The 18,377-nt window shown below is 41.5% G+C and overlaps 1 protein-coding gene across 1 annotated transcript; it reads left to right on the top strand.

Annotated features, from left to right (window-relative positions):
- Positions 1-322: 322 nt before the first annotated feature.
- On the top strand, positions 323-3,350 carry LOC148013680 (uncharacterized). The gene is made up of 4 exons (XM_087667914.1): positions 323-904; positions 1,390-1,545; positions 1,716-2,873; positions 2,916-3,350. Exons 1-4 carry the CDS (start codon positions 323-325, stop codon positions 3,348-3,350), a joined length of 2,331 nt encoding a protein of 776 aa, XP_087524040.1.
- Positions 3,351-18,377: the final 15,027 nt, after the last annotated feature.

Raw genomic sequence — 18,377 nt, forward strand, 5'->3', positions numbered from 1 at the left:
TTAAACAGTGTCTCCTCATAACGTTGGTAAGAGTTCCGTCCAAAGCCTCCTAATAGTGGAATGAGTAATAAAGTTAATACCACTTCCGTCTATGTGTGTACATTTCAGTTGGTCTGAATTCCGTCTTTGATTATGGTTAGCGTGGATAATCGCCTGAATAGAATTAAGTGCTCATAAGTAGATGTTGAATTGTTCATTAGTGAGGCAACATGTGAGCTTTTGACTATTACGCCCTTCAAAGACTAGCTTGATCGAGTACTTTATTCACCCATGCGACTATTTAAGTACACCCAGCCATGCTGATGAGTTCAGGTCGATGATTATGGCGCTGCGAAGGGAAAGTGTGGTGGTCTGGGCGAGCGTGCTGCATGGGGCTTTCAGAACCGGGTTAGCGTGCTTCCTGGCAGGGCTAGTGATGCAGCAGGGATCGATGCATACGAGGTGGGTGACTTTCCCGCTGTTTGCCTACGTGGTGGCGGTATCGGTGGTCTGGGAGTCCACCTTCGGGAAGGCCTTCCAGGACACGGTGGGTGTGGTGGCGGGCTCCGTCCAGGGAGTGGGCCTACCCATGCTCGTCTTGCACTGGCTTATCCCTCCCCGCGACATCTCCATCGGTATGGCCGTCGCATGCATCTCCGCCACCTCCTTGCTCTTCACCTATGGCCTCGGCCCCGCTCGTCTCAGATGTATTCTCTATAGCGACAACATTCTTGCAAAGCGTGTCGCCCTTGCCCACAGTGCCATCATATACCTGAACGCCCTCTCCCAGAAGGAGGGCATGGAAGAAGTCCTGTTCTCCCTGCGCCTTGCTTGCACCACCATCATTGGCGCTACGTGTGGCATGCTCGCCCTGCTTCTGCCCGTTCCACACCTAGCATTCTTCCAGGTATTCTTCAATTCCGAAGTGTGACTGCCAATAATAATTTAGACCAATTACTTATCATTGCAAGTCGCCTATATTATGATTGTCAACTCAACTTCGTAATTCCTTATGATTGTCAATTATAACTTGGACTGGTTAATCATCTCTGTAATTTGCTATTACGAGTGTCAATGTGACTCAAACTTAGTTTCGATCTATATAGATTTATTGCCCGCTCACGCAGACTATAACTACCAATGCTCGTAATTTGCTATTATGAGTGTCAATGTGACTCAAACTGAGTAGTTTCGATCTATATAGATTTATTGCCTGCTGACGCAGACTATAAACTACCAACGCTCTACAGATCTCGATCCCTGTTTTAGGAAATTGACAGTTTACATATGTTTCGCTTGCTGTAGTCTCGAAGGGAGACAGAATTGTTTGGTCGGATCTACACATCTCGATCCCTGTTTTAGGAAATTGACTGTTTACATATGTTTCGCTTGCTGTAGTCTCGAAGGGAGATAGAATTGTTTGGTCGGATCACGTCCCTGCAAATCAAGGCTACCGTAGGAGCTTTCTGCACCGACGACCCATATGTCTCATCCGCCATGCGTTTTCAGTCTAATTCACTTGGTGAATTAGGAGCTAAAGTCTGTGATGAACTAAGGTCGAAAGAGGTACAACATTTAAATATTTCATCACTGAAGTCGAATTAATCACGAGATATTGACGACGGACGGAGTTTAATGATTGTTTACTAACTTTAGTATTTGGGAAAAATTTGTAGCGCGACGTGGTTTGGGAAGCTTGACGTCTAAGCTGTGGTAGTGCTTCACCTGACGCGCAGTCTACGGTTAAAGCTCTCGTAAGCACCGTCTGCGACGATATTATGGGCATGGAACTGGCCATAACATCTGCCGCAACGGCGAGTACTTCCAAGCTGCTAAGTCCGATGATACCTGAGAAACTCAAAGATAGCCTGGTGTGTCTTGCTGATTGGGTGTCTCTGGCCATCATTGCCAGCGTCGACAGCCAGAAGAGTATCAAGTGGGGATTGTCAGTGAATCCGCATCCACAGGATCAAGTAGAGAGCCCCAAAACACGTTACCAAACTATAATAGAGCAAGGCATGGAGGGTTTGTCTAGCTTTGACCATGAGATGACTGAATTTCTGATCAGCAAGACTAGAACTGGGATTGCAGGTGAGGGGGAGTCTGTTCATGATGCAATAGACTGGAGCGAAGAAGAGCTGGCGACCCATTTCTTTCTATATAATGTCAGGCACGCCGCTAAGAAGACTATGAACTACTTGTGTTCTGCGGTAATGGGCATCGATCACCCTCCTAGGAAATCCTTCAGTGCAATTGCCGATATTAACCAGGTACAGCTGCCTGCAAATAGCTGCACGAAAAGCAATCTAGAGGTGCATTTGTCTGTAGCGGACGATCACAATCATGATATGCCGGGTGTTCGGGCTAATCCTGATGAGGTTCCCTCAACGGCAGGTGCAGTACCCGTTCCTGCACCGGCCAGGGACTTGCACCAGTACAGATTCTGCCCGACCTGGAGCTGGAAGTGGATCTATAAACTTATGAGATTAAGCACACGTTGTCGGGCTCTACGCAGGATGCTGAATCTGAACTCTGAGCAGCTGCGAGCTGCCCTTAAGATGGCTTTGGCAATGGAGATGGGAGCCTTTCTGGGATTCTGGTTCGACGAGCCAAAGGCATCCTGGGCGGACATAACTGTGGCCCTGAACAACATGGGGCTATCAAAGGCTGGCTCGTTCAAGGAACCGATCTTGCGCTCGTTCGGGACGGCGGCCGGCGCCACATATGGCCTGTTGGCGGCGTTGGCGACGCACAGCCTGCCAACGACGGCGAGGCTCATGGGGCTGCTGCCCTGGGTCATATTCACGAGCTTCCTGAGGCAGAGCAAGGTCTTCGGGATGGCGGGGGCCGTGTCGGCATTCACGGGGGCGGTCTTCGTCCTGACCCGTACGTGGGTCCCATCGTCAGCATCATCGCCATCACTCCTATCGTCAGAGTCGCATTCCATCGACCGGGATTTCACAGTAGTCCGGATCGTGGAGGTCTTCATAGGAATGGCCAGCTTCCTTCTGATCGAGCTTCTCATCTTTCCGCGCCGCGCCGCCCGGCTTCTCAGAGTAGACGCCATCGCCAGCCTCGCCAACCTCAAAACCCTCTCCCTTGCCATCCTGTCTGCCTTCGCTACATGCGCATCCGATGCCGACAGTCCTCGCCACGTCTCTCCATGCCTCCACCCAAGCTGCACCGGCCTCCATCAAAATTGTATTCGGAGCACAGTCCGCAACCTCAGAGCCGCAGAGAATACCATCGCATCGGGCCTGTCCCGCCAGCGTATGCTCGTCAACGAGGCAGTCGACGAGCCCCAGTTCTGGTTCGCATACTTCCCTTCTCGTCTGTTCTCCAACCTCATCGCTGTCCAGACTGAAATTTGATTGTGGTTGGTGGCCTTTCGAAATTGATTGCTTGATGCCAAAAAATCATGGCAACCTAATGCATTTATGGTCGACGACGCCCTTGCAAAAATACAAGCCATTAGGTAAGCTATGCATAGATTAATTATTACTCTATATAATGTGTTATTTTATTGGACTTTATGCTGCACTATGTATGGAATTAGATGTTTATTTGGGGACTCTTTGTATTTTGTTGGCAATAGGGAGGCCTTTGGTGTGCCAATATACCTTTGCATTTGGCATGTTCGACAGGCTTGGTTAAAGAATTTGATCAAGAAGGTTTCCAATGCCTCAAAAACGGGCAAACCTGTTCAAAGCACTAGGCCAAATAATAAATATGCGAAGCCAAGCTAGCACCGATCAGGTGAGTACTGAGCGAGAAGCTATGGACTTGGTGGATGATTTCTTGCATACGTATAAGGAAGAGGAGGACTTCGTCAAGTACTTTAAGGACCAGTGGATGGCATCAATAGGTAATGGTTTATAGTTTAGCTAATACTTTTGGCTCTCTTATTTGACTAACTTTTACTTTTTTTTCTTTACTTTTGGCAACCTACCACATTCAAATCAGGAGACAAATGGTAGCATTGAGTCCTGTCATGGTATTCTAAAATCACGATTTCTTATTGGTCGTAAGACAATCCATGGTTGGAGAGTAGATTGGCTCCTACAAAAGCTTTTGGGTCCTTGTCATTCCTATTATTGGTATGAAGACATGTTGAAGGAGGCTGGGTTCAATTTTTTAAAAAATATATTGGACCTTGTTGCAAGCTTTGTGCAACGTGCCCAAGAAATCTCTGATGACAATGTAAGGTTCTTAGATGTTGAGCATACGGTTGCCTTGGTCAATAGCCAAAGCAAGAGCGATCTATGGCACAAAGTGGAGAATGCAAATTGTGAGTGGGCATGTTGCTCTTGTGAATGGGCCATGCGTGGCAACCTTTGCAAACATCAAGCCAAGGTGATGATGATTAATGGCATACACTTTTCCCATGTCATCAAGGCATCCATGGACTTGTACAACTTGTCCAACAAAGATATACCATGTGAATAATTATATTGCTAGTACTACCTTGCTTTGGTTTGTAAGGTAAATAGAGAAGTAAGTATGCTTTGAAAATTTTTGCAGGTCATGGATTCTTATGCCAATTTGACCCTATTGATGTTGAGGAGCCACTTCCTATGTTTCCCCATGGGGTCACTGTAAGTATAGATGACTCCAAACCATAATTGTCAATTTATTACAAGTTAACATTCATTTATGGAAAGCGGTTATTTACTAGGCACGTCAACGATGTCACATGACGATAAGGCTGCACAAGTATGCCAAATAGTAGTTGATGAGACACTTTCCCAATGTGGTAGGTATTGGATATGATCATTTTTGTCATTGATCTAAAATGGATATTATTGGTAACTTGAAACAATGGGTGCTTGGCAAATGGTAATTTGGAGCTATTGGAGTTTGCTCGGTGTCTCGCTCTTCAAATGCAAATGTCTATCAAACAAGCAAAGGCATCAAAGTTGCAACTAGTGCATCCACTTAGTAGGTTGCACCCTATTGAGGATGGCTTTGGAAATTCTCTAGCAAGAGCGTAGCCATTCTTTGAGCTTGGTTACCGTAAGAATGTTTTAAAGCGAAAAGAGCAATTAAGGGTTCTTCCCTCTTTCCCAAAGCCTCCTAAAAAAGTGAAGGAAACAATGCAAGACAAATTAGATAAGGCATGTGAGGATGAAGCAACAGGGCAAGCTTCAAGTTAATGGCTATTTTGCTTGCATCAACACATATGGACATATCTTTACATGGCATTGACTTTTGAGGATTTAAATTTGTTTGGTTTTCACAACCATTTGATGTCGAAATTTTCTAGTATTTGCATAATGTTTTACATTATCCTTGGAGTGACCCTCTCTCTCTCTCTCTCTCTCTCTCTCTCTCTCTCTCTCTCTCTCTCTCTCTCTCTCTCTCTCTCTCTCTCTCTCTCTCTCTCTCTCTCTCTCTATGTAATTACATCTATGTCTCATCATACACTTAGGTGTTGAAGTTAAACCCCATGTCTTCTCAATGTCTTTACTTGAGCATAAGTTTATAGCACTCATAGTAGCAATAAGTTTATAGCACTCATAGTAGCAATAGCACATTTTCATTAATAAAATAGGCACAATATGCCTAGTCCATGCTGGTTTGTTGCTTGCTCTATTGGTCCTAGATAAGCTCACATTAACAAGCTCTAATGCTCACTGCTCTTTGTAAGACTCCACAAGCTCTTCCAGTGTAAGTCTTCAAATCTCTGACACAAATCAATCCAAGTATGGCTATGGTTTCAAATGAATCTTTGCAAGTCAAATGCAACTCCTATCTTTAGACTCTAGCTCCTACAATACCAATGCTGAGCTCATAGGCTCTCAAGGTCTCATGGCTTCATGGCTCTAATACCATGTTCAAGATGCAGAGGGGGAGAGAGAGACATGGAATGAGGCAATCTCATAGAGCATACAACTCTATATGAGATACAACTCTATATCTTCTTCATTATTCATTATACTCGACACACCAAAGCCAAAGTACACTAACCATTGTGTAAATACCTAACCTAGTGACTAATTCTAGTTAGGTCCTATTGACTCATGTATAAACATACATGAGGTACAACTAACCTACAATTGTAAGAGTTGGTTGAGCTTGATCTTGCAACATCCACCATTTCTTGAATCATTCTCTCTCCATCTCCTTGGAGTCAATGCCAATCACATCATTACTTGCAGATAGCGCATTATTATTCTATTGCCCTTGGTTTTCCAATAGAGAAGCTAGTTTGATCATCGTGTTTGAAAATGACAAAACTAGAGAGAGTAGTTGCACCATACACACATATACAAAGATGATAGTTTGCACTTACCGTGCATATGCCAGCAACCCTATTGGCATAACACACACACATCCATTTGACCTTTTTATCATTGTTAGACCTTTGTTGTCCTATTTGACTCTATCTTTTAATGTATTTGTTTGATGTCGTTGCTTTAACTACAATCTTTCTTTATTGGTCAATAAGGCACACCTCCATTTTTTTGAGAGATTCTTCTGAAATGCTCTTCCATGCTTCTTTTTTGGGATTGTTTCAAGGGAGATACAATATTGTGAATATCCCTCGAAGGGTATTTGGAGGAAATATTCTTAAAGTTCAAATACTTCTATTAGGTTAATCCTTTCCATCATATTGAGTTGGCATTTACATGTCACTTTAGGGTGTTTATTTTTTAGGGGGAAAAGACACACTTTTGCCTCTTTAAACTTGTTTCTTATTTGAAGTTTTTCTATGTACATAAAATAAATGGATCCACATCAAAACACATCTAGCCCATACTTATTTCCTTGAATGTTCCCCTCAATGTTCTAGTTCTTTGTCAAACTAGAGATATATACCATATTATGTTAAGACCAATTGATGGACAAATAACTTGCTCATTTGTACACCCATGTCCCATTTTGCATCTTGGAAGAACTTATAGTCTTTGCTTGCAGTTTGGCAACAAAATCTTTCATCGAAGGAAGCTCTATGATCAAATATCAACATTATCTTCCATATTGAAGACTATACTTGAGCATTGAGAGGAGATGACTTCATCTCCTTGCACTTCCTCATGCAAGATGCACTTCTTTGGAGCATTGCAATGATCAGACTTTGCTTTTGGATGAGGTAACAATGTCTTTTTCCTTTATTCTAAATGATGATAAAGGCTTTGATCACATTATTTATCAAATTTAAAGGCACAACTCATCCACATGGTTGAAGAGTAGCTTGATAGCAAGCTAAGAAATAATCGATTGAACACTTGAAAGGTAAGTCACATCAACAATATGTGTTTATGGACTCCAAGTATCATGGTTATCCGCTTGATGATGTTTGCATCATATGATTGCGAGGGAGTAGTGAGTTCATCTCTTCAATCATATGCATACTTTGAAGCATCCCACAACAACATTGAGTATATTTCATATGAAGAGATAAGAATCTGAACTTGTTTAAGATGAATATATGATTCAAAGATGCTTGGAATGATCATAGAAGTAGGATGCTTGCTGGGAGGCGAGAAGGCCAGTGTCGAGGGTGGAGTCGCAGCCCAGGCCACGCCGGAGACTCTGCGTGGGGACGGCTGTGAGCTCTCCCACTGTGCCTAGCAAAGTGTATGGGGGGCAAGCCATGGTTTCCACCCTTGACAAAGACCTTGGTGAGGGCCTAATAAAGGCCTCTGTGTGGTGGAAGGCCTAATGGAAGGCCCAGCGACGAGATGAGTGCCAGAACTATGAGACGGCAGCTTGTTAAAAATCCTCAGCTCGGATAGTGCTAGCCAGGGGTGTCTCGTTCAGGACAAGAATCTGTTTGGGACATGTGGTGCTTGCATGGTGGGTTTCTGGCCACCGGTGTGGGAGAGTAGGTAGATGGTGCGCAAGGCAGGGATGTGCCATATCTGCGGGGGGTAGGGGACCGGAGAAGGCGTTGTGGCTGAGGTCAAGAAGTGGAGGGAGGGGAGGTTAGAGAAGGTGGAGGAGGGGAGGCAGCTTGAGAGGAGGTTGGAGCTAAAGTCAAGCCTCCGGAGGGATCTGGAACACCTAATCGTCCCCCTAATCCTGAGGAGAACCCTGTGCTGATCATCACGACCAGCAGTAGAGCGCGAGCCAACTAGGGTCTCTTTTCTCGATGAGAGGTCTCGAGATCAACTGCATGGACGGCGATTCTCCCACAGTAGGCATGCGGCCCTGTTTTTGGTGAAGCTGTGAAGGCGCAGATCCAGTAGCACCTAGCGGAAAAGGATGATGATGATGATGCAGGCCACACAAATGTTAACGGGACCATAACCGATTGTCACGAGCTTCAAGTGAAGGAATTAGGGATTACGGCAAAAGAAACAGAGATAGACCAAGGACTCACGATAGATTTCAAGTGGCGTTCATTCGGATGCCCTGGGCCTCGAAGAGAAGGGTGGGAGGGCCTCTGCTTTCAGAGGAGCCGCACAGACCTCCTTCTCCGTGCGCACAAGAGAGAGAGAGAGAGAGAGAGATGGGGGGGCGGCTCTGCTTCAGAGATGCAAAGCAGATCTCCTTCTCCACTATGCGAGAGAGAGAGAGAGAGAAGGTTTTGGGGGACCCCTCTCATGGAATGCATACACGCGGAGCCTCTTTTTACCATGATTATTTTTTACCAGCATGTCCCATGTCCACGTCGGCCTGTTGACTGCAAATGTGTACATAGGACAAAAAACGCCACTTGATATCTAGCCTGAGCCCTCCTAGACTACCTCCGCTTTACAATATCTGCCTACGAAGACATCTACATCGAGCGTGCATCCATCATGACTAACAATACAGACCACCATCTCCGGGAACCTCTAATGCAAGCCATGCAGATTACCATTCAAGACAAGCTGGTACCCATTTTAACCTTCCTCATCGAGGCCATGCACCAGCCAGTCTTACCCCAAAACAACAGTTGCACCACCAATGACTCCTCCAGTAACATTGTTAATGTGGACTTCCCTACTGCCGCTGCAGGCTCAGAAAAGTGCAACCTTGCCCACGCCTTCCATCAAGCTGCCGGGACTGTCATTGCAAAGACTTCTTTATCGTCACCTTTAAAATTCGATGAACAAGTAAATCATCCCAATGATCAGTGCACTTCATCTGACACCAGCCTTCGTGATAAACCTTCACAACATCGGCCATTACTGTTCCCCAGTACGAAAGTCCTTGTCTCCCTTCTTGTGCTCCAATTTGCTCTCAAGGGTATCCTTCACACTGCTAAAGAGCTTCAAAGTACTGTTCAAGAACTCTTGCAAGAACAGGACCCTTGGAGGCTTATCAACTTTCATGTGTTCTACAGTCATGTCTTGCCGAAGAACCAAGTACAATGTTAAAGTCAATGCCATTTGCACAATACAATTTAACCACTAAAAGGTTCAAACTCACCCCATACAATAAACATGAGTACAATGCCATTTTTTCCAATACTTTAGAGACCTTGACAATTTGGTCATTGTAGTGATGAAACTATTTCTTGGCCTTCAAGGGCACCGTTAACTTGTTATTACAAATAAGCACATAATTTCAAATAATACAAATAGAATATTGATATTCCATTCACTATGTTGTTATTCATACTAGTGAAAAATGGATGTTATATTTCCCATATTTTAGTTGCATTTTCATCCAACATGAAGAATATCACATTCCACATGACTACAACAGATGGAGAGTATAGCAAATGCGATATTCCCTAATAAAGCCATACTAAACTTTTTTGGGACATGTGTATAAATAAGGTTTATAAGTGATTCACAATTAGGTTGTTTTGAGAGTGTGGAAATGTATTGGTAATCTCACCTTATTAGTCAAAGAGTTTTCAACACATAGCAACATATCTTATTTTTGAGCTTAAAATATGACTAAATGGAGTAAAATTTGAGCTAAAGCCGTCTCACTAATACTACAAGGAAATGGAAGCATAGCAATAGCTCCTATCTAAAAATTGAGAAGTGTTTTTTCCATCTGACAAAAGTGAAACTCTTGGGATACAATGTCTCCCAGAGAGGAATCTTCATGGACCCAAAGAAGATCGAAACTATTTTTGATTGGGAGACACCCACATGTGTTAGCGATGTCCAATGTTTTCTTGGATTTGCCAACTTCTACATGACATTTATCAAGGATTACTCAAAGATAGTCACACCACTCACCAGACTCATAGGAAACTCAAAGTTATCATGGACGCTAGAAGCTAAGAAGGCCTTCTAGACCTTGAAGACCACTTTCGCCATTGCCCCAATTCTAGTTCATCCAAATCCTACGAAGCAATTTTTCTTGGAGACCGATACATCAAACCATCTTGTCCTAGCAAGGAGATGATGGTCATATGCATCCAATGGCATTCCACTCAAGGAAGTTCTCCCTCTAGAGATAAACTAGGCAATCCATGACAAGGAACTCCTTGCCATTGTAGATGCCTTCAATACTTGGCATCATCATCTAGAGGGTGCAGCCTAAAAATTTATCGTGTATATAAATCACAAAAATCTAGAATATCTTATGACAACCTGCATCCTCAATTGAAGACAATCTCGCTTGAGTGAATGATCATCTAGGTTTGACTTTATCATCACCTATCACCCCATGCCAACAATACCAATCAAATTCTTTATCAAGAAGGTCCGCTAGCACCTAAGAAGGGAGAACAAGCTTTTGATTAATAACAAGTAATACTACTCAAGCCAGAGTGCCTCCAACTAATAGCCATCTCCAACTGTCACCAAGACAACCCTACCTTGATCTAGTTAATCCATGAAGCCCAGCCCATGATGATTTAGCCAACAATTTCAAGAGTAAAAAGATAATGAAGTTTGAGAGTTTAAGGAAACTAATGGATGGTTATGCTCTACTTTACATCCCTCTAGGAAAGCTGAGACTCCAAGTACTCCAAGAACACCAAGAGACCCCAGTATCAGGAAACTTTGGAGTTAATAAGACCTTAAAGCTTATGTCAATAGGTTTTTTGTGGCTAGAGATGTGGAAAGAAGTTAAGGAATATATAAAATCATGTGATACCTTCATACAATCCTTGCTCATTCCAACGCGACCCCGGTCTTCTCTATCCATGGCTTTCATAATAGATCTTTCCAAATCAGACACATATGACTCTATTCTTATTGTGGTAGATAGGTTCACAAAAATGGTGCATTTCATCCCTACTACTACCAAGACCATCACAACTGCAACTCTACTGCTAGACTCTTCCTCAAATACATTTTGAGATTACATGGCTCCAAGATGTCATCATCATCATTGGGGTTCCCAATTCATATCTACTTTTTGGAAAAGCCTTTGTAACTTCCTTGGAGTCCAAGTTAAGTTATCCATAGCCCAAACATCCATAGATTGATGGTCAAATAAGTCAAGTAAATCAAGTCTTGGACCAATATCTCTGCTACACCATCAACTACCATCAGAATGATTGGTTTGAGCTCTTGCACATTACAAATTTTTCTTTTAATAATAATATCCATGCATCTACCAAGTAAACTCCTTTCTTTGCAAACTATGGCCAATATCCAACCATGGATGTACATCTCTCGAGTCAAGTAAAGAACCCTATCACCCATGACAAAGCTCAACATCTAGTAGATATACACCAAGAGCTCAAGCAACAAATCCAAAAGGCTCATAATAGTACAAGCACAATAGGGACTAACATCGTCTCTAATATCTAGTATGCAAAGTTGGTGATAAAGTATGGTTACTCAAGCAACATAATCTCTAGATAACAAGGCTCTCCACCAAGCTAAACCAACACAAATTTAGGCCCTTCACTATCGCAACTGAGATCAACCTAGTTGCTTACCGACTCCAACTCCCTAGCACCATGAATATCCACCTAGTCTTCCATGTTTCCTTGCTCGAGCCATCCCATAGCTCACCACTAAGGGGGAAGAGATCTAATCCCCCACCACCTATCCATATTGAAGATCATGAGGAATTTGAGTTTGAGCATATCTTAGACTTGAGGATCCCCCAAGTTCACTGGGAATACCTTGTTTATCACTAGAAAGGATATGACACCAATAATCACATTTGGAAACCTGTTGAATATCTCCAAAGAGCACCTCTCAAAGTTAAAGAATTTCATAAGAGGAATCCAATGAAACTTGGACCAAACCACAAAGCTGCTCCTCATGGAACACATTGCTAGAGGAGGGGGTGATGTCACAGACATGCCATGATCAAGTGTACGGATCATGCCATATATAAATCCACACCCCATGTGAATGCATCCTTGAGTAAATCAAGGAAAGTTTGTATATCTAGGAGCCAAAGTCTCTATGCACACAACAAGGAAAGAACCAATCTACATGATATATCATATACCATCTCAAGCACCTAGTAAGAATGAGTCAGTCAAGCTACCAGTCAAGCTACCAAGCTAGTATCAAGAATTCCAAGATGTATTTGAGAAAAAGAATGGAGATCTCTTGCCTGAACACAAACCATATGATTGTGCTATAGAGCTCCATGAGGGGGCTCAACCATCTTTTGGACCAATATATAGTCTCTTGTCGGAGCCCCAATTCTATTTGTGAAGAACATAGATGGGTCACTTCGAATGTGTGTGGCTTATCAAGGACTCAATAAGATAACAGTCAAGAATTGATATCCTTTGTTGTTGATATTGGAGCTCTTGGAATGCCGTCGAAAAGCCAAGATTTTCATCACAAAGATTGATCTACAAGGGTCTTACAATCTTGTACGGATCAAAGAAGAAGACGAATGGAAGACAACCTTCCACACAAGGAATAGTCACTTTGAATATGTTGTTATGCCACTCGATCTCATCAATGCTCCTAATAGTGTTTCAACATATCATAAATGATATTTTCCAAGAGCATCTAGATGATTTTGTAGTTATATACTTGAATGATATCTTGATATTCTCAAAATATTGAAAGGAGCATGAGCACCATGTAAAATTAGTTTTGGAAAAGCCTCGAGAAAAAGGACTATATGTAAAAATTGAGAAGTTTTTTTTCCATCTGACAAAAGTGGAATTCTTGGGATACAATGTCTCCCAGAGAGGAATCTTTCCAATGCGACCCCGGTCTTCTCTATCCATGGCTTTCATAATAGATCTTTCCAAATCAGACACATATGACTCTATTCGTATTGTGGTAGATAGGTTCACAAAAATTGTTCATTTCATCCCTACTACTACCAAGACCATCACAAGTGCAACTCTACTGCTAGACTCTTCCTCATATACATTTTGAGATTACATGGCTCCAAGATGACATCATCATCATTGGGGTTCCCAATTCATATCTACTTTTTGGAAAAGCCTTTGTAACTTCCTTGGAGTCCAAGTTAAGTTATCCATAGCCCAAACATCCATAGATTGATGGTCAAATAAGTCAAGTAAATCAACTCTTGGACCAATATCTCTGCTATACAATCAACTACCATCAGAATGATTGGTTTGAGCTCTTGCCCTTTACAAATTTTTCTTTTAATAATAGTATCCATGCATCTACCAAGTAAGCTCCTTTCTTTGCAAACTATGGCCAATATCCAACCATGGATGTACATTTCTCGAGTCAAGTAAAGAACCCTATCACCCAAGATAATGCTCAACATCTAGTAGATATACACCAAGAACTCAAGCAACAAATCCAAAAGGCTCATAATAGTACAAGCACAATAGGGACCAACATCGTCTCCAATATCTAGTATGCAAAGTTGGTGATAAAGTATGGTTACTCAAGCAACATAATCTCTAGATAACAAGGCTCTCCACCAAGCTAAACCAACACAAATTTAGGCCCTTCACTATCGCAACTGAGATCAACCTAGATGCTTACCGACTCCAACTCCCTAGCACCATGAATATCCACCTAGTCTTCCATGTTTCCTTGCTCGAGCCATCCCATAGCTCACCACCAAGGGGGAAGAGATCTAATCCCCCACCACCTATCCATATTGAAGATCATGAAGAATTTGAGTTCGAGCATATCTTAGACTTGAGGATCCCCCAAGTTCAATGGGAATACCTTGTTCATCACTAGAAAGGATATGACACCAATAATCACATTTGGAAACCTGTTGAATATCTCCAAAGGGCACCTCTCAAAGTTAAAGAATTTCATAAGAGGAATCCAATGAAACTTGGACCAAACCACGAAGCTGCTCCTCATGGAACGCATTCCTAGAGGAGGGGGCGATGTCACAGGCGTGCCATGATCAAGTGTACGGATCATGCCATGTATAAATCCACACCCCATGTGAATGCATCCTTGAGTAAACCATGCAAACCCACCGTTGCCATGTCATCATAGAACCTTCTAGAAGTACCATGTCATCACTTGCATCATCGATGATATCATCATGGAATATAATAGAAGATCTTTAGCTGTTGTCCAACACCTATAAAAGGAGGGGCTATCCATAGAGCTCCTCAATCTTGCCAATGCCAGTCTTGGGAGCTCAAGGAGTCAAGACCTCCAAGTAACTTTAAGTTGCAGTTCTAGTTCTTCTCTAGTCATGGTACGTAGTCTTGTCTTTACTTCCATGATACTCATGTTTTCTTGCCACCTTGTAATCTCATAGTACAAGATCTTGTCTAGCACTATCCTGTATCTTGTTCATCCCCTCGAAGGAGATCTTGTAATTCTGATGCCTTTTATCCTTACCCTATGGTCTTGGGTTGTGGGATCCTTCATATCCTATCGAGTCATGTTGTCTATACCATTTGAATGTTCCTTGCATTATGTTTGAGGGCTTTAATCACTGTTATGCAGAACTCGTATTGATTTATAACGATTATAAATTTTCAAAACTCGAAAAACCACAAATTTTGATGGAAACTGATAGTTTTTCTGATTTTAAGTGAGGAAAAATGAGTGGACGTGAGATAAAATAAGGAAAATTCTTGATTTTCAGTTCAAATGATGAGTCATTAGAAAAGAACTAGAAAATACCTATTTTCTATTAAAAATAAATAGGAAAAATAGAGAAAATGGAAAAAATTTATTTTTTGCATTTAAAAAATGGAAAAATAAGATCTATGTATGTGAATGTCTGGCAGGGCTGAAGCATGAGGTTAAGCCTTGGTTTGGCCTTGTCCTTTGTGTTAAAGTGGGTATTTATTGCTTTTACATACAAAAAATGACATAAAAACCCTCTACACCTATGCACCGGAACAAAATTTAAATGGCGAGGGGGAGGATGATGTTATACGATAGTTTAAACACTAAAATTGTAAAAAGTATGATTGTTCTCTTTTTGCATAACATTTAGGATGCGGTTTATTTAGAAATAATGGATCTATCAACATGAGGTTTCCTTGGTGCTAGGTTCCTACAACGAAGCATTGCGTATTACCGAAAATTCATTAAAAGGGTTTTTTTGACACGACACATAGGCTGAATTTATACCTAATTGTTTGTGCACAATAAAGCATACACCATTGCATGAATAATATACACATGGTATCTATTCCTGGTATGCATAGCACTATCATACTACCTTATGCCCCTACCTCGCATCATCTTGAAATCAAAATTCTTCCAACAAATCTTGCATCTAGTCTAGTCTCTCTCAAGCACACTCTAGTGCTCCCATACCACATTGAATGATGGCACTACTGGTGTTATAGTTGACAATAGCTCCAACTCACATATATACATTGGCTCTAATACTGCCAACAATAATCACCTACTCCAAATGGTTCTTTCACATCGGCCTCATCTCTTGTACAATGGTTATCCCAGGATGGGTGTCCCAGGATGGTAGTTAGCAATGCAAGTATGACCATTACGAGTATCTCCAAAAAAAGGAGAGAAGAGCCTCCACAAAACACATCACGATATTCTAAGTCAATACCCATCCTTTACTTTCTCCTTTATCATTTTGGTCAACATGCATTTCCTTAAAATGATGGTCAACTTTATCCAAACACATAAGATGATTATCTTGATTTTAGCTATTCAATCTACCCATCACAATCTCTATGGATATTCTTCCATCCTTCGTCATCAATATATATTCCCTACCATAAAGAATCACCTTTTCTACTACTATGGCTCATTCCCTCTTCTTCGAGATCACACTGATCTAAACTACAATTATTGCAATTCTTTAAGGACATCACTCCATGGACCTTCCTTGAGGACATCCTCTAGGCACTTACCTTAATAATTAAATCGTCCTTCTTTGACTACCAATAATCTTCATTGTTAGGATGAGCTCATAGAGCTATTTTGGAGGTCTTCAAATAATCCTCCTCAAGGGGCCCCATGGGACCCTCCTCTTATCCGCATAACACCATCCCCTCTTCATCGAAGTACACATGGTAATAGTATGAGTGTGACTGCAAATGGGTAGTCTACTATATTGATGGGATCTATCACATTACTAGGGATTGTAACTTCCCACCCCACACTATTCTATGCCCATGTAGCCAGTTCTAGAAGCCCTTCCACTTCCACGCAATGTCTTGTCCATGGAAAGGTGATCCCACCCTCGCATTCCTCCCTTGGCACCCTATGGTTCCCAAGTGACTTTGCTAGTACTCCTTACTCATCTCCTAACTCCACTTCATATGCTTCCTTCAATAGTCTTCCACATGCCCTCCAACCATTATTTCACTACTCCCTACTTCTTTGACTTTCACACACTATCTCCCATTTATTGCACATGGGGCCTTCACAAAAACACCATAAGAACCATCTAGAAAAGTGATATATGGCAGGTGTACCACCATACCATTAATGGTGAATGCCACCTCTATTGCACTTGTGATCAACACCAACACCCTCAAGCTACATTTCTAGATTTTCCCTATTGCATGGACTACATGCGGCATTTTGATCTAGGTCCTTGAGCTTTTAACACCTATCAAGTCCATTTGGCAATGTGGACCCACAACATACCTACTATCTCTGTCTATAATGCCACATCCTTATCATGTGGCTTCTGCACATCACCCTCTACAAAACTTTCTAGTTTCCTTGTGAGTGTTGAAGGCCTCAGTGGGGCTCACCTACTAACAAGGTGCTCTCTATCTATCATCAACTATTATGCTACCACCACTTGCACATGCTACCAAGTCAACACTCCATGTCTAGCCTATCCTTCTTTCAAAATTTACATGTTGATTAACATAGATAAGACATTCCATCAACTCTGCACTTGGGCAAGCTATCCATAATTTACTTTGAGTGCCTAGTTTTAAGATGCTCCAAAATAATATGAACAATCTACTTTTACCAAATTTCAATGTCAACCACGACACCTGAACATTGTGCAAACATAGTAGCATTATTTTTCACGTAGATCTACATCAAGGGTTTTAAAAAAACCTATCAATAGATATACCTTTTGCAATCAATCATGCAACCATTTCAAGGGTCATCTACATAGCAACTATCGATTGTAAACCAAAGTTGCAATCCCTATTGTAACATTTGATCATCAAAAACTAGGCTCTTAGTTATGTTTGTTACATGTAGCACATCATGAAGTTTTTTTAAAGATCACCCAACATACTTGAATGAGAATTGTGAATATGATAACTTTGTTATTTAATTAGCTTGCTACATGTTATTTTGATTCCTTTATTTACCTTCACCTTATTGAAGGTACTTTCAGTCAAAATTGAGAATTTTAGAATTGAAAGATATCCATGATGAGCACATGTGTTGAGACATATCATTAAGAAGGCCATACCCATTTTCCAATTATGGAATGCATAGGGTCATATGTGTGGCATTCCCATTGATCATATACCTCCTAAATGTGTGGCTTACCCATTGATAATATAGCTCCTTATATGATTGTATGATAATTCTCCATCTTAGAAAATTTTAGTTTTCTTAGTTACGCACCAACCAACATAGCATTTGGTGCATGTGTTAACAAAGGATGCAAACAAAAAGTGGAAGCATGAAAGTCAAAGCATAGGGATTGATTTGGAAGGGATTTTTTGAAATTATTACAATATGCTAGGTACTATTATCTGCAATGTAAAGTTGAATCTATTCATATTTTTTAGATGCATTATTATTGTGTAACCTTAGTTGAGAGCTTGATCCATTCCCATGTAAAGTGTAACATCTTTCATAGTTAAAGACTCAGGGTAAATGTGAGGTTATGGATACAAATAAACTTTTATTCACTTTGGATTAGAAAAGATCTAATTAACCTAGAATGGACAAATCAAAGGTCTAAAACGTGTGTTGGTTTCCCAACTTTTTGGAGGAAATCCTAACCCTAACACTAACTTCCCCACTGTGTAAAAAGAAAAAAGTAAATGGAAGAGCTCATTATTGTTTTGTAGCTTCAGAGAAACCCTTCTCCTTTGTTTTGTCTCATCTTCTTGTGTACCTTATTGAGAGTGAGAAAGAGTGAGAGTGAGATCACAAGTGTATGAGTTGAAGAGTGGAGCTCTCTACTTTTCTTTGCTTTCT

The sequence above is a fragment of the Lygodium microphyllum genome, chromosome 26 (assembly GCF_053477565.2).
Source record: "Lygodium microphyllum isolate KBCC chromosome 26, Lygodium_microphyllum_v1.1.10, whole genome shotgun sequence".
NCBI classification, from domain to species: domain Eukaryota; kingdom Viridiplantae; phylum Streptophyta; class Polypodiopsida; order Schizaeales; family Lygodiaceae; genus Lygodium; species Lygodium microphyllum.

Excerpts from the sequence above, each read along its gene's own strand:
- LOC148013680 (XM_087667914.1), top strand. The coding sequence starts at position 323 with ATGGCGCTGCGAAGGGAAAGTGTGGTGGTCTGGGCGAGCGTGCTGCAT. Across the intron at positions 905-1,389 it reads AGGTATTCTTCAATTCCGAA|ATAGAATTGTTTGGTCGGAT; the intron begins GTGTGACTGCCA and ends TCTCGAAGGGAG. Across the intron at positions 1,546-1,715 it reads ATGAACTAAGGTCGAAAGAG|TCTACGGTTAAAGCTCTCGT; the intron begins GTACAACATTTA and ends CCTGACGCGCAG.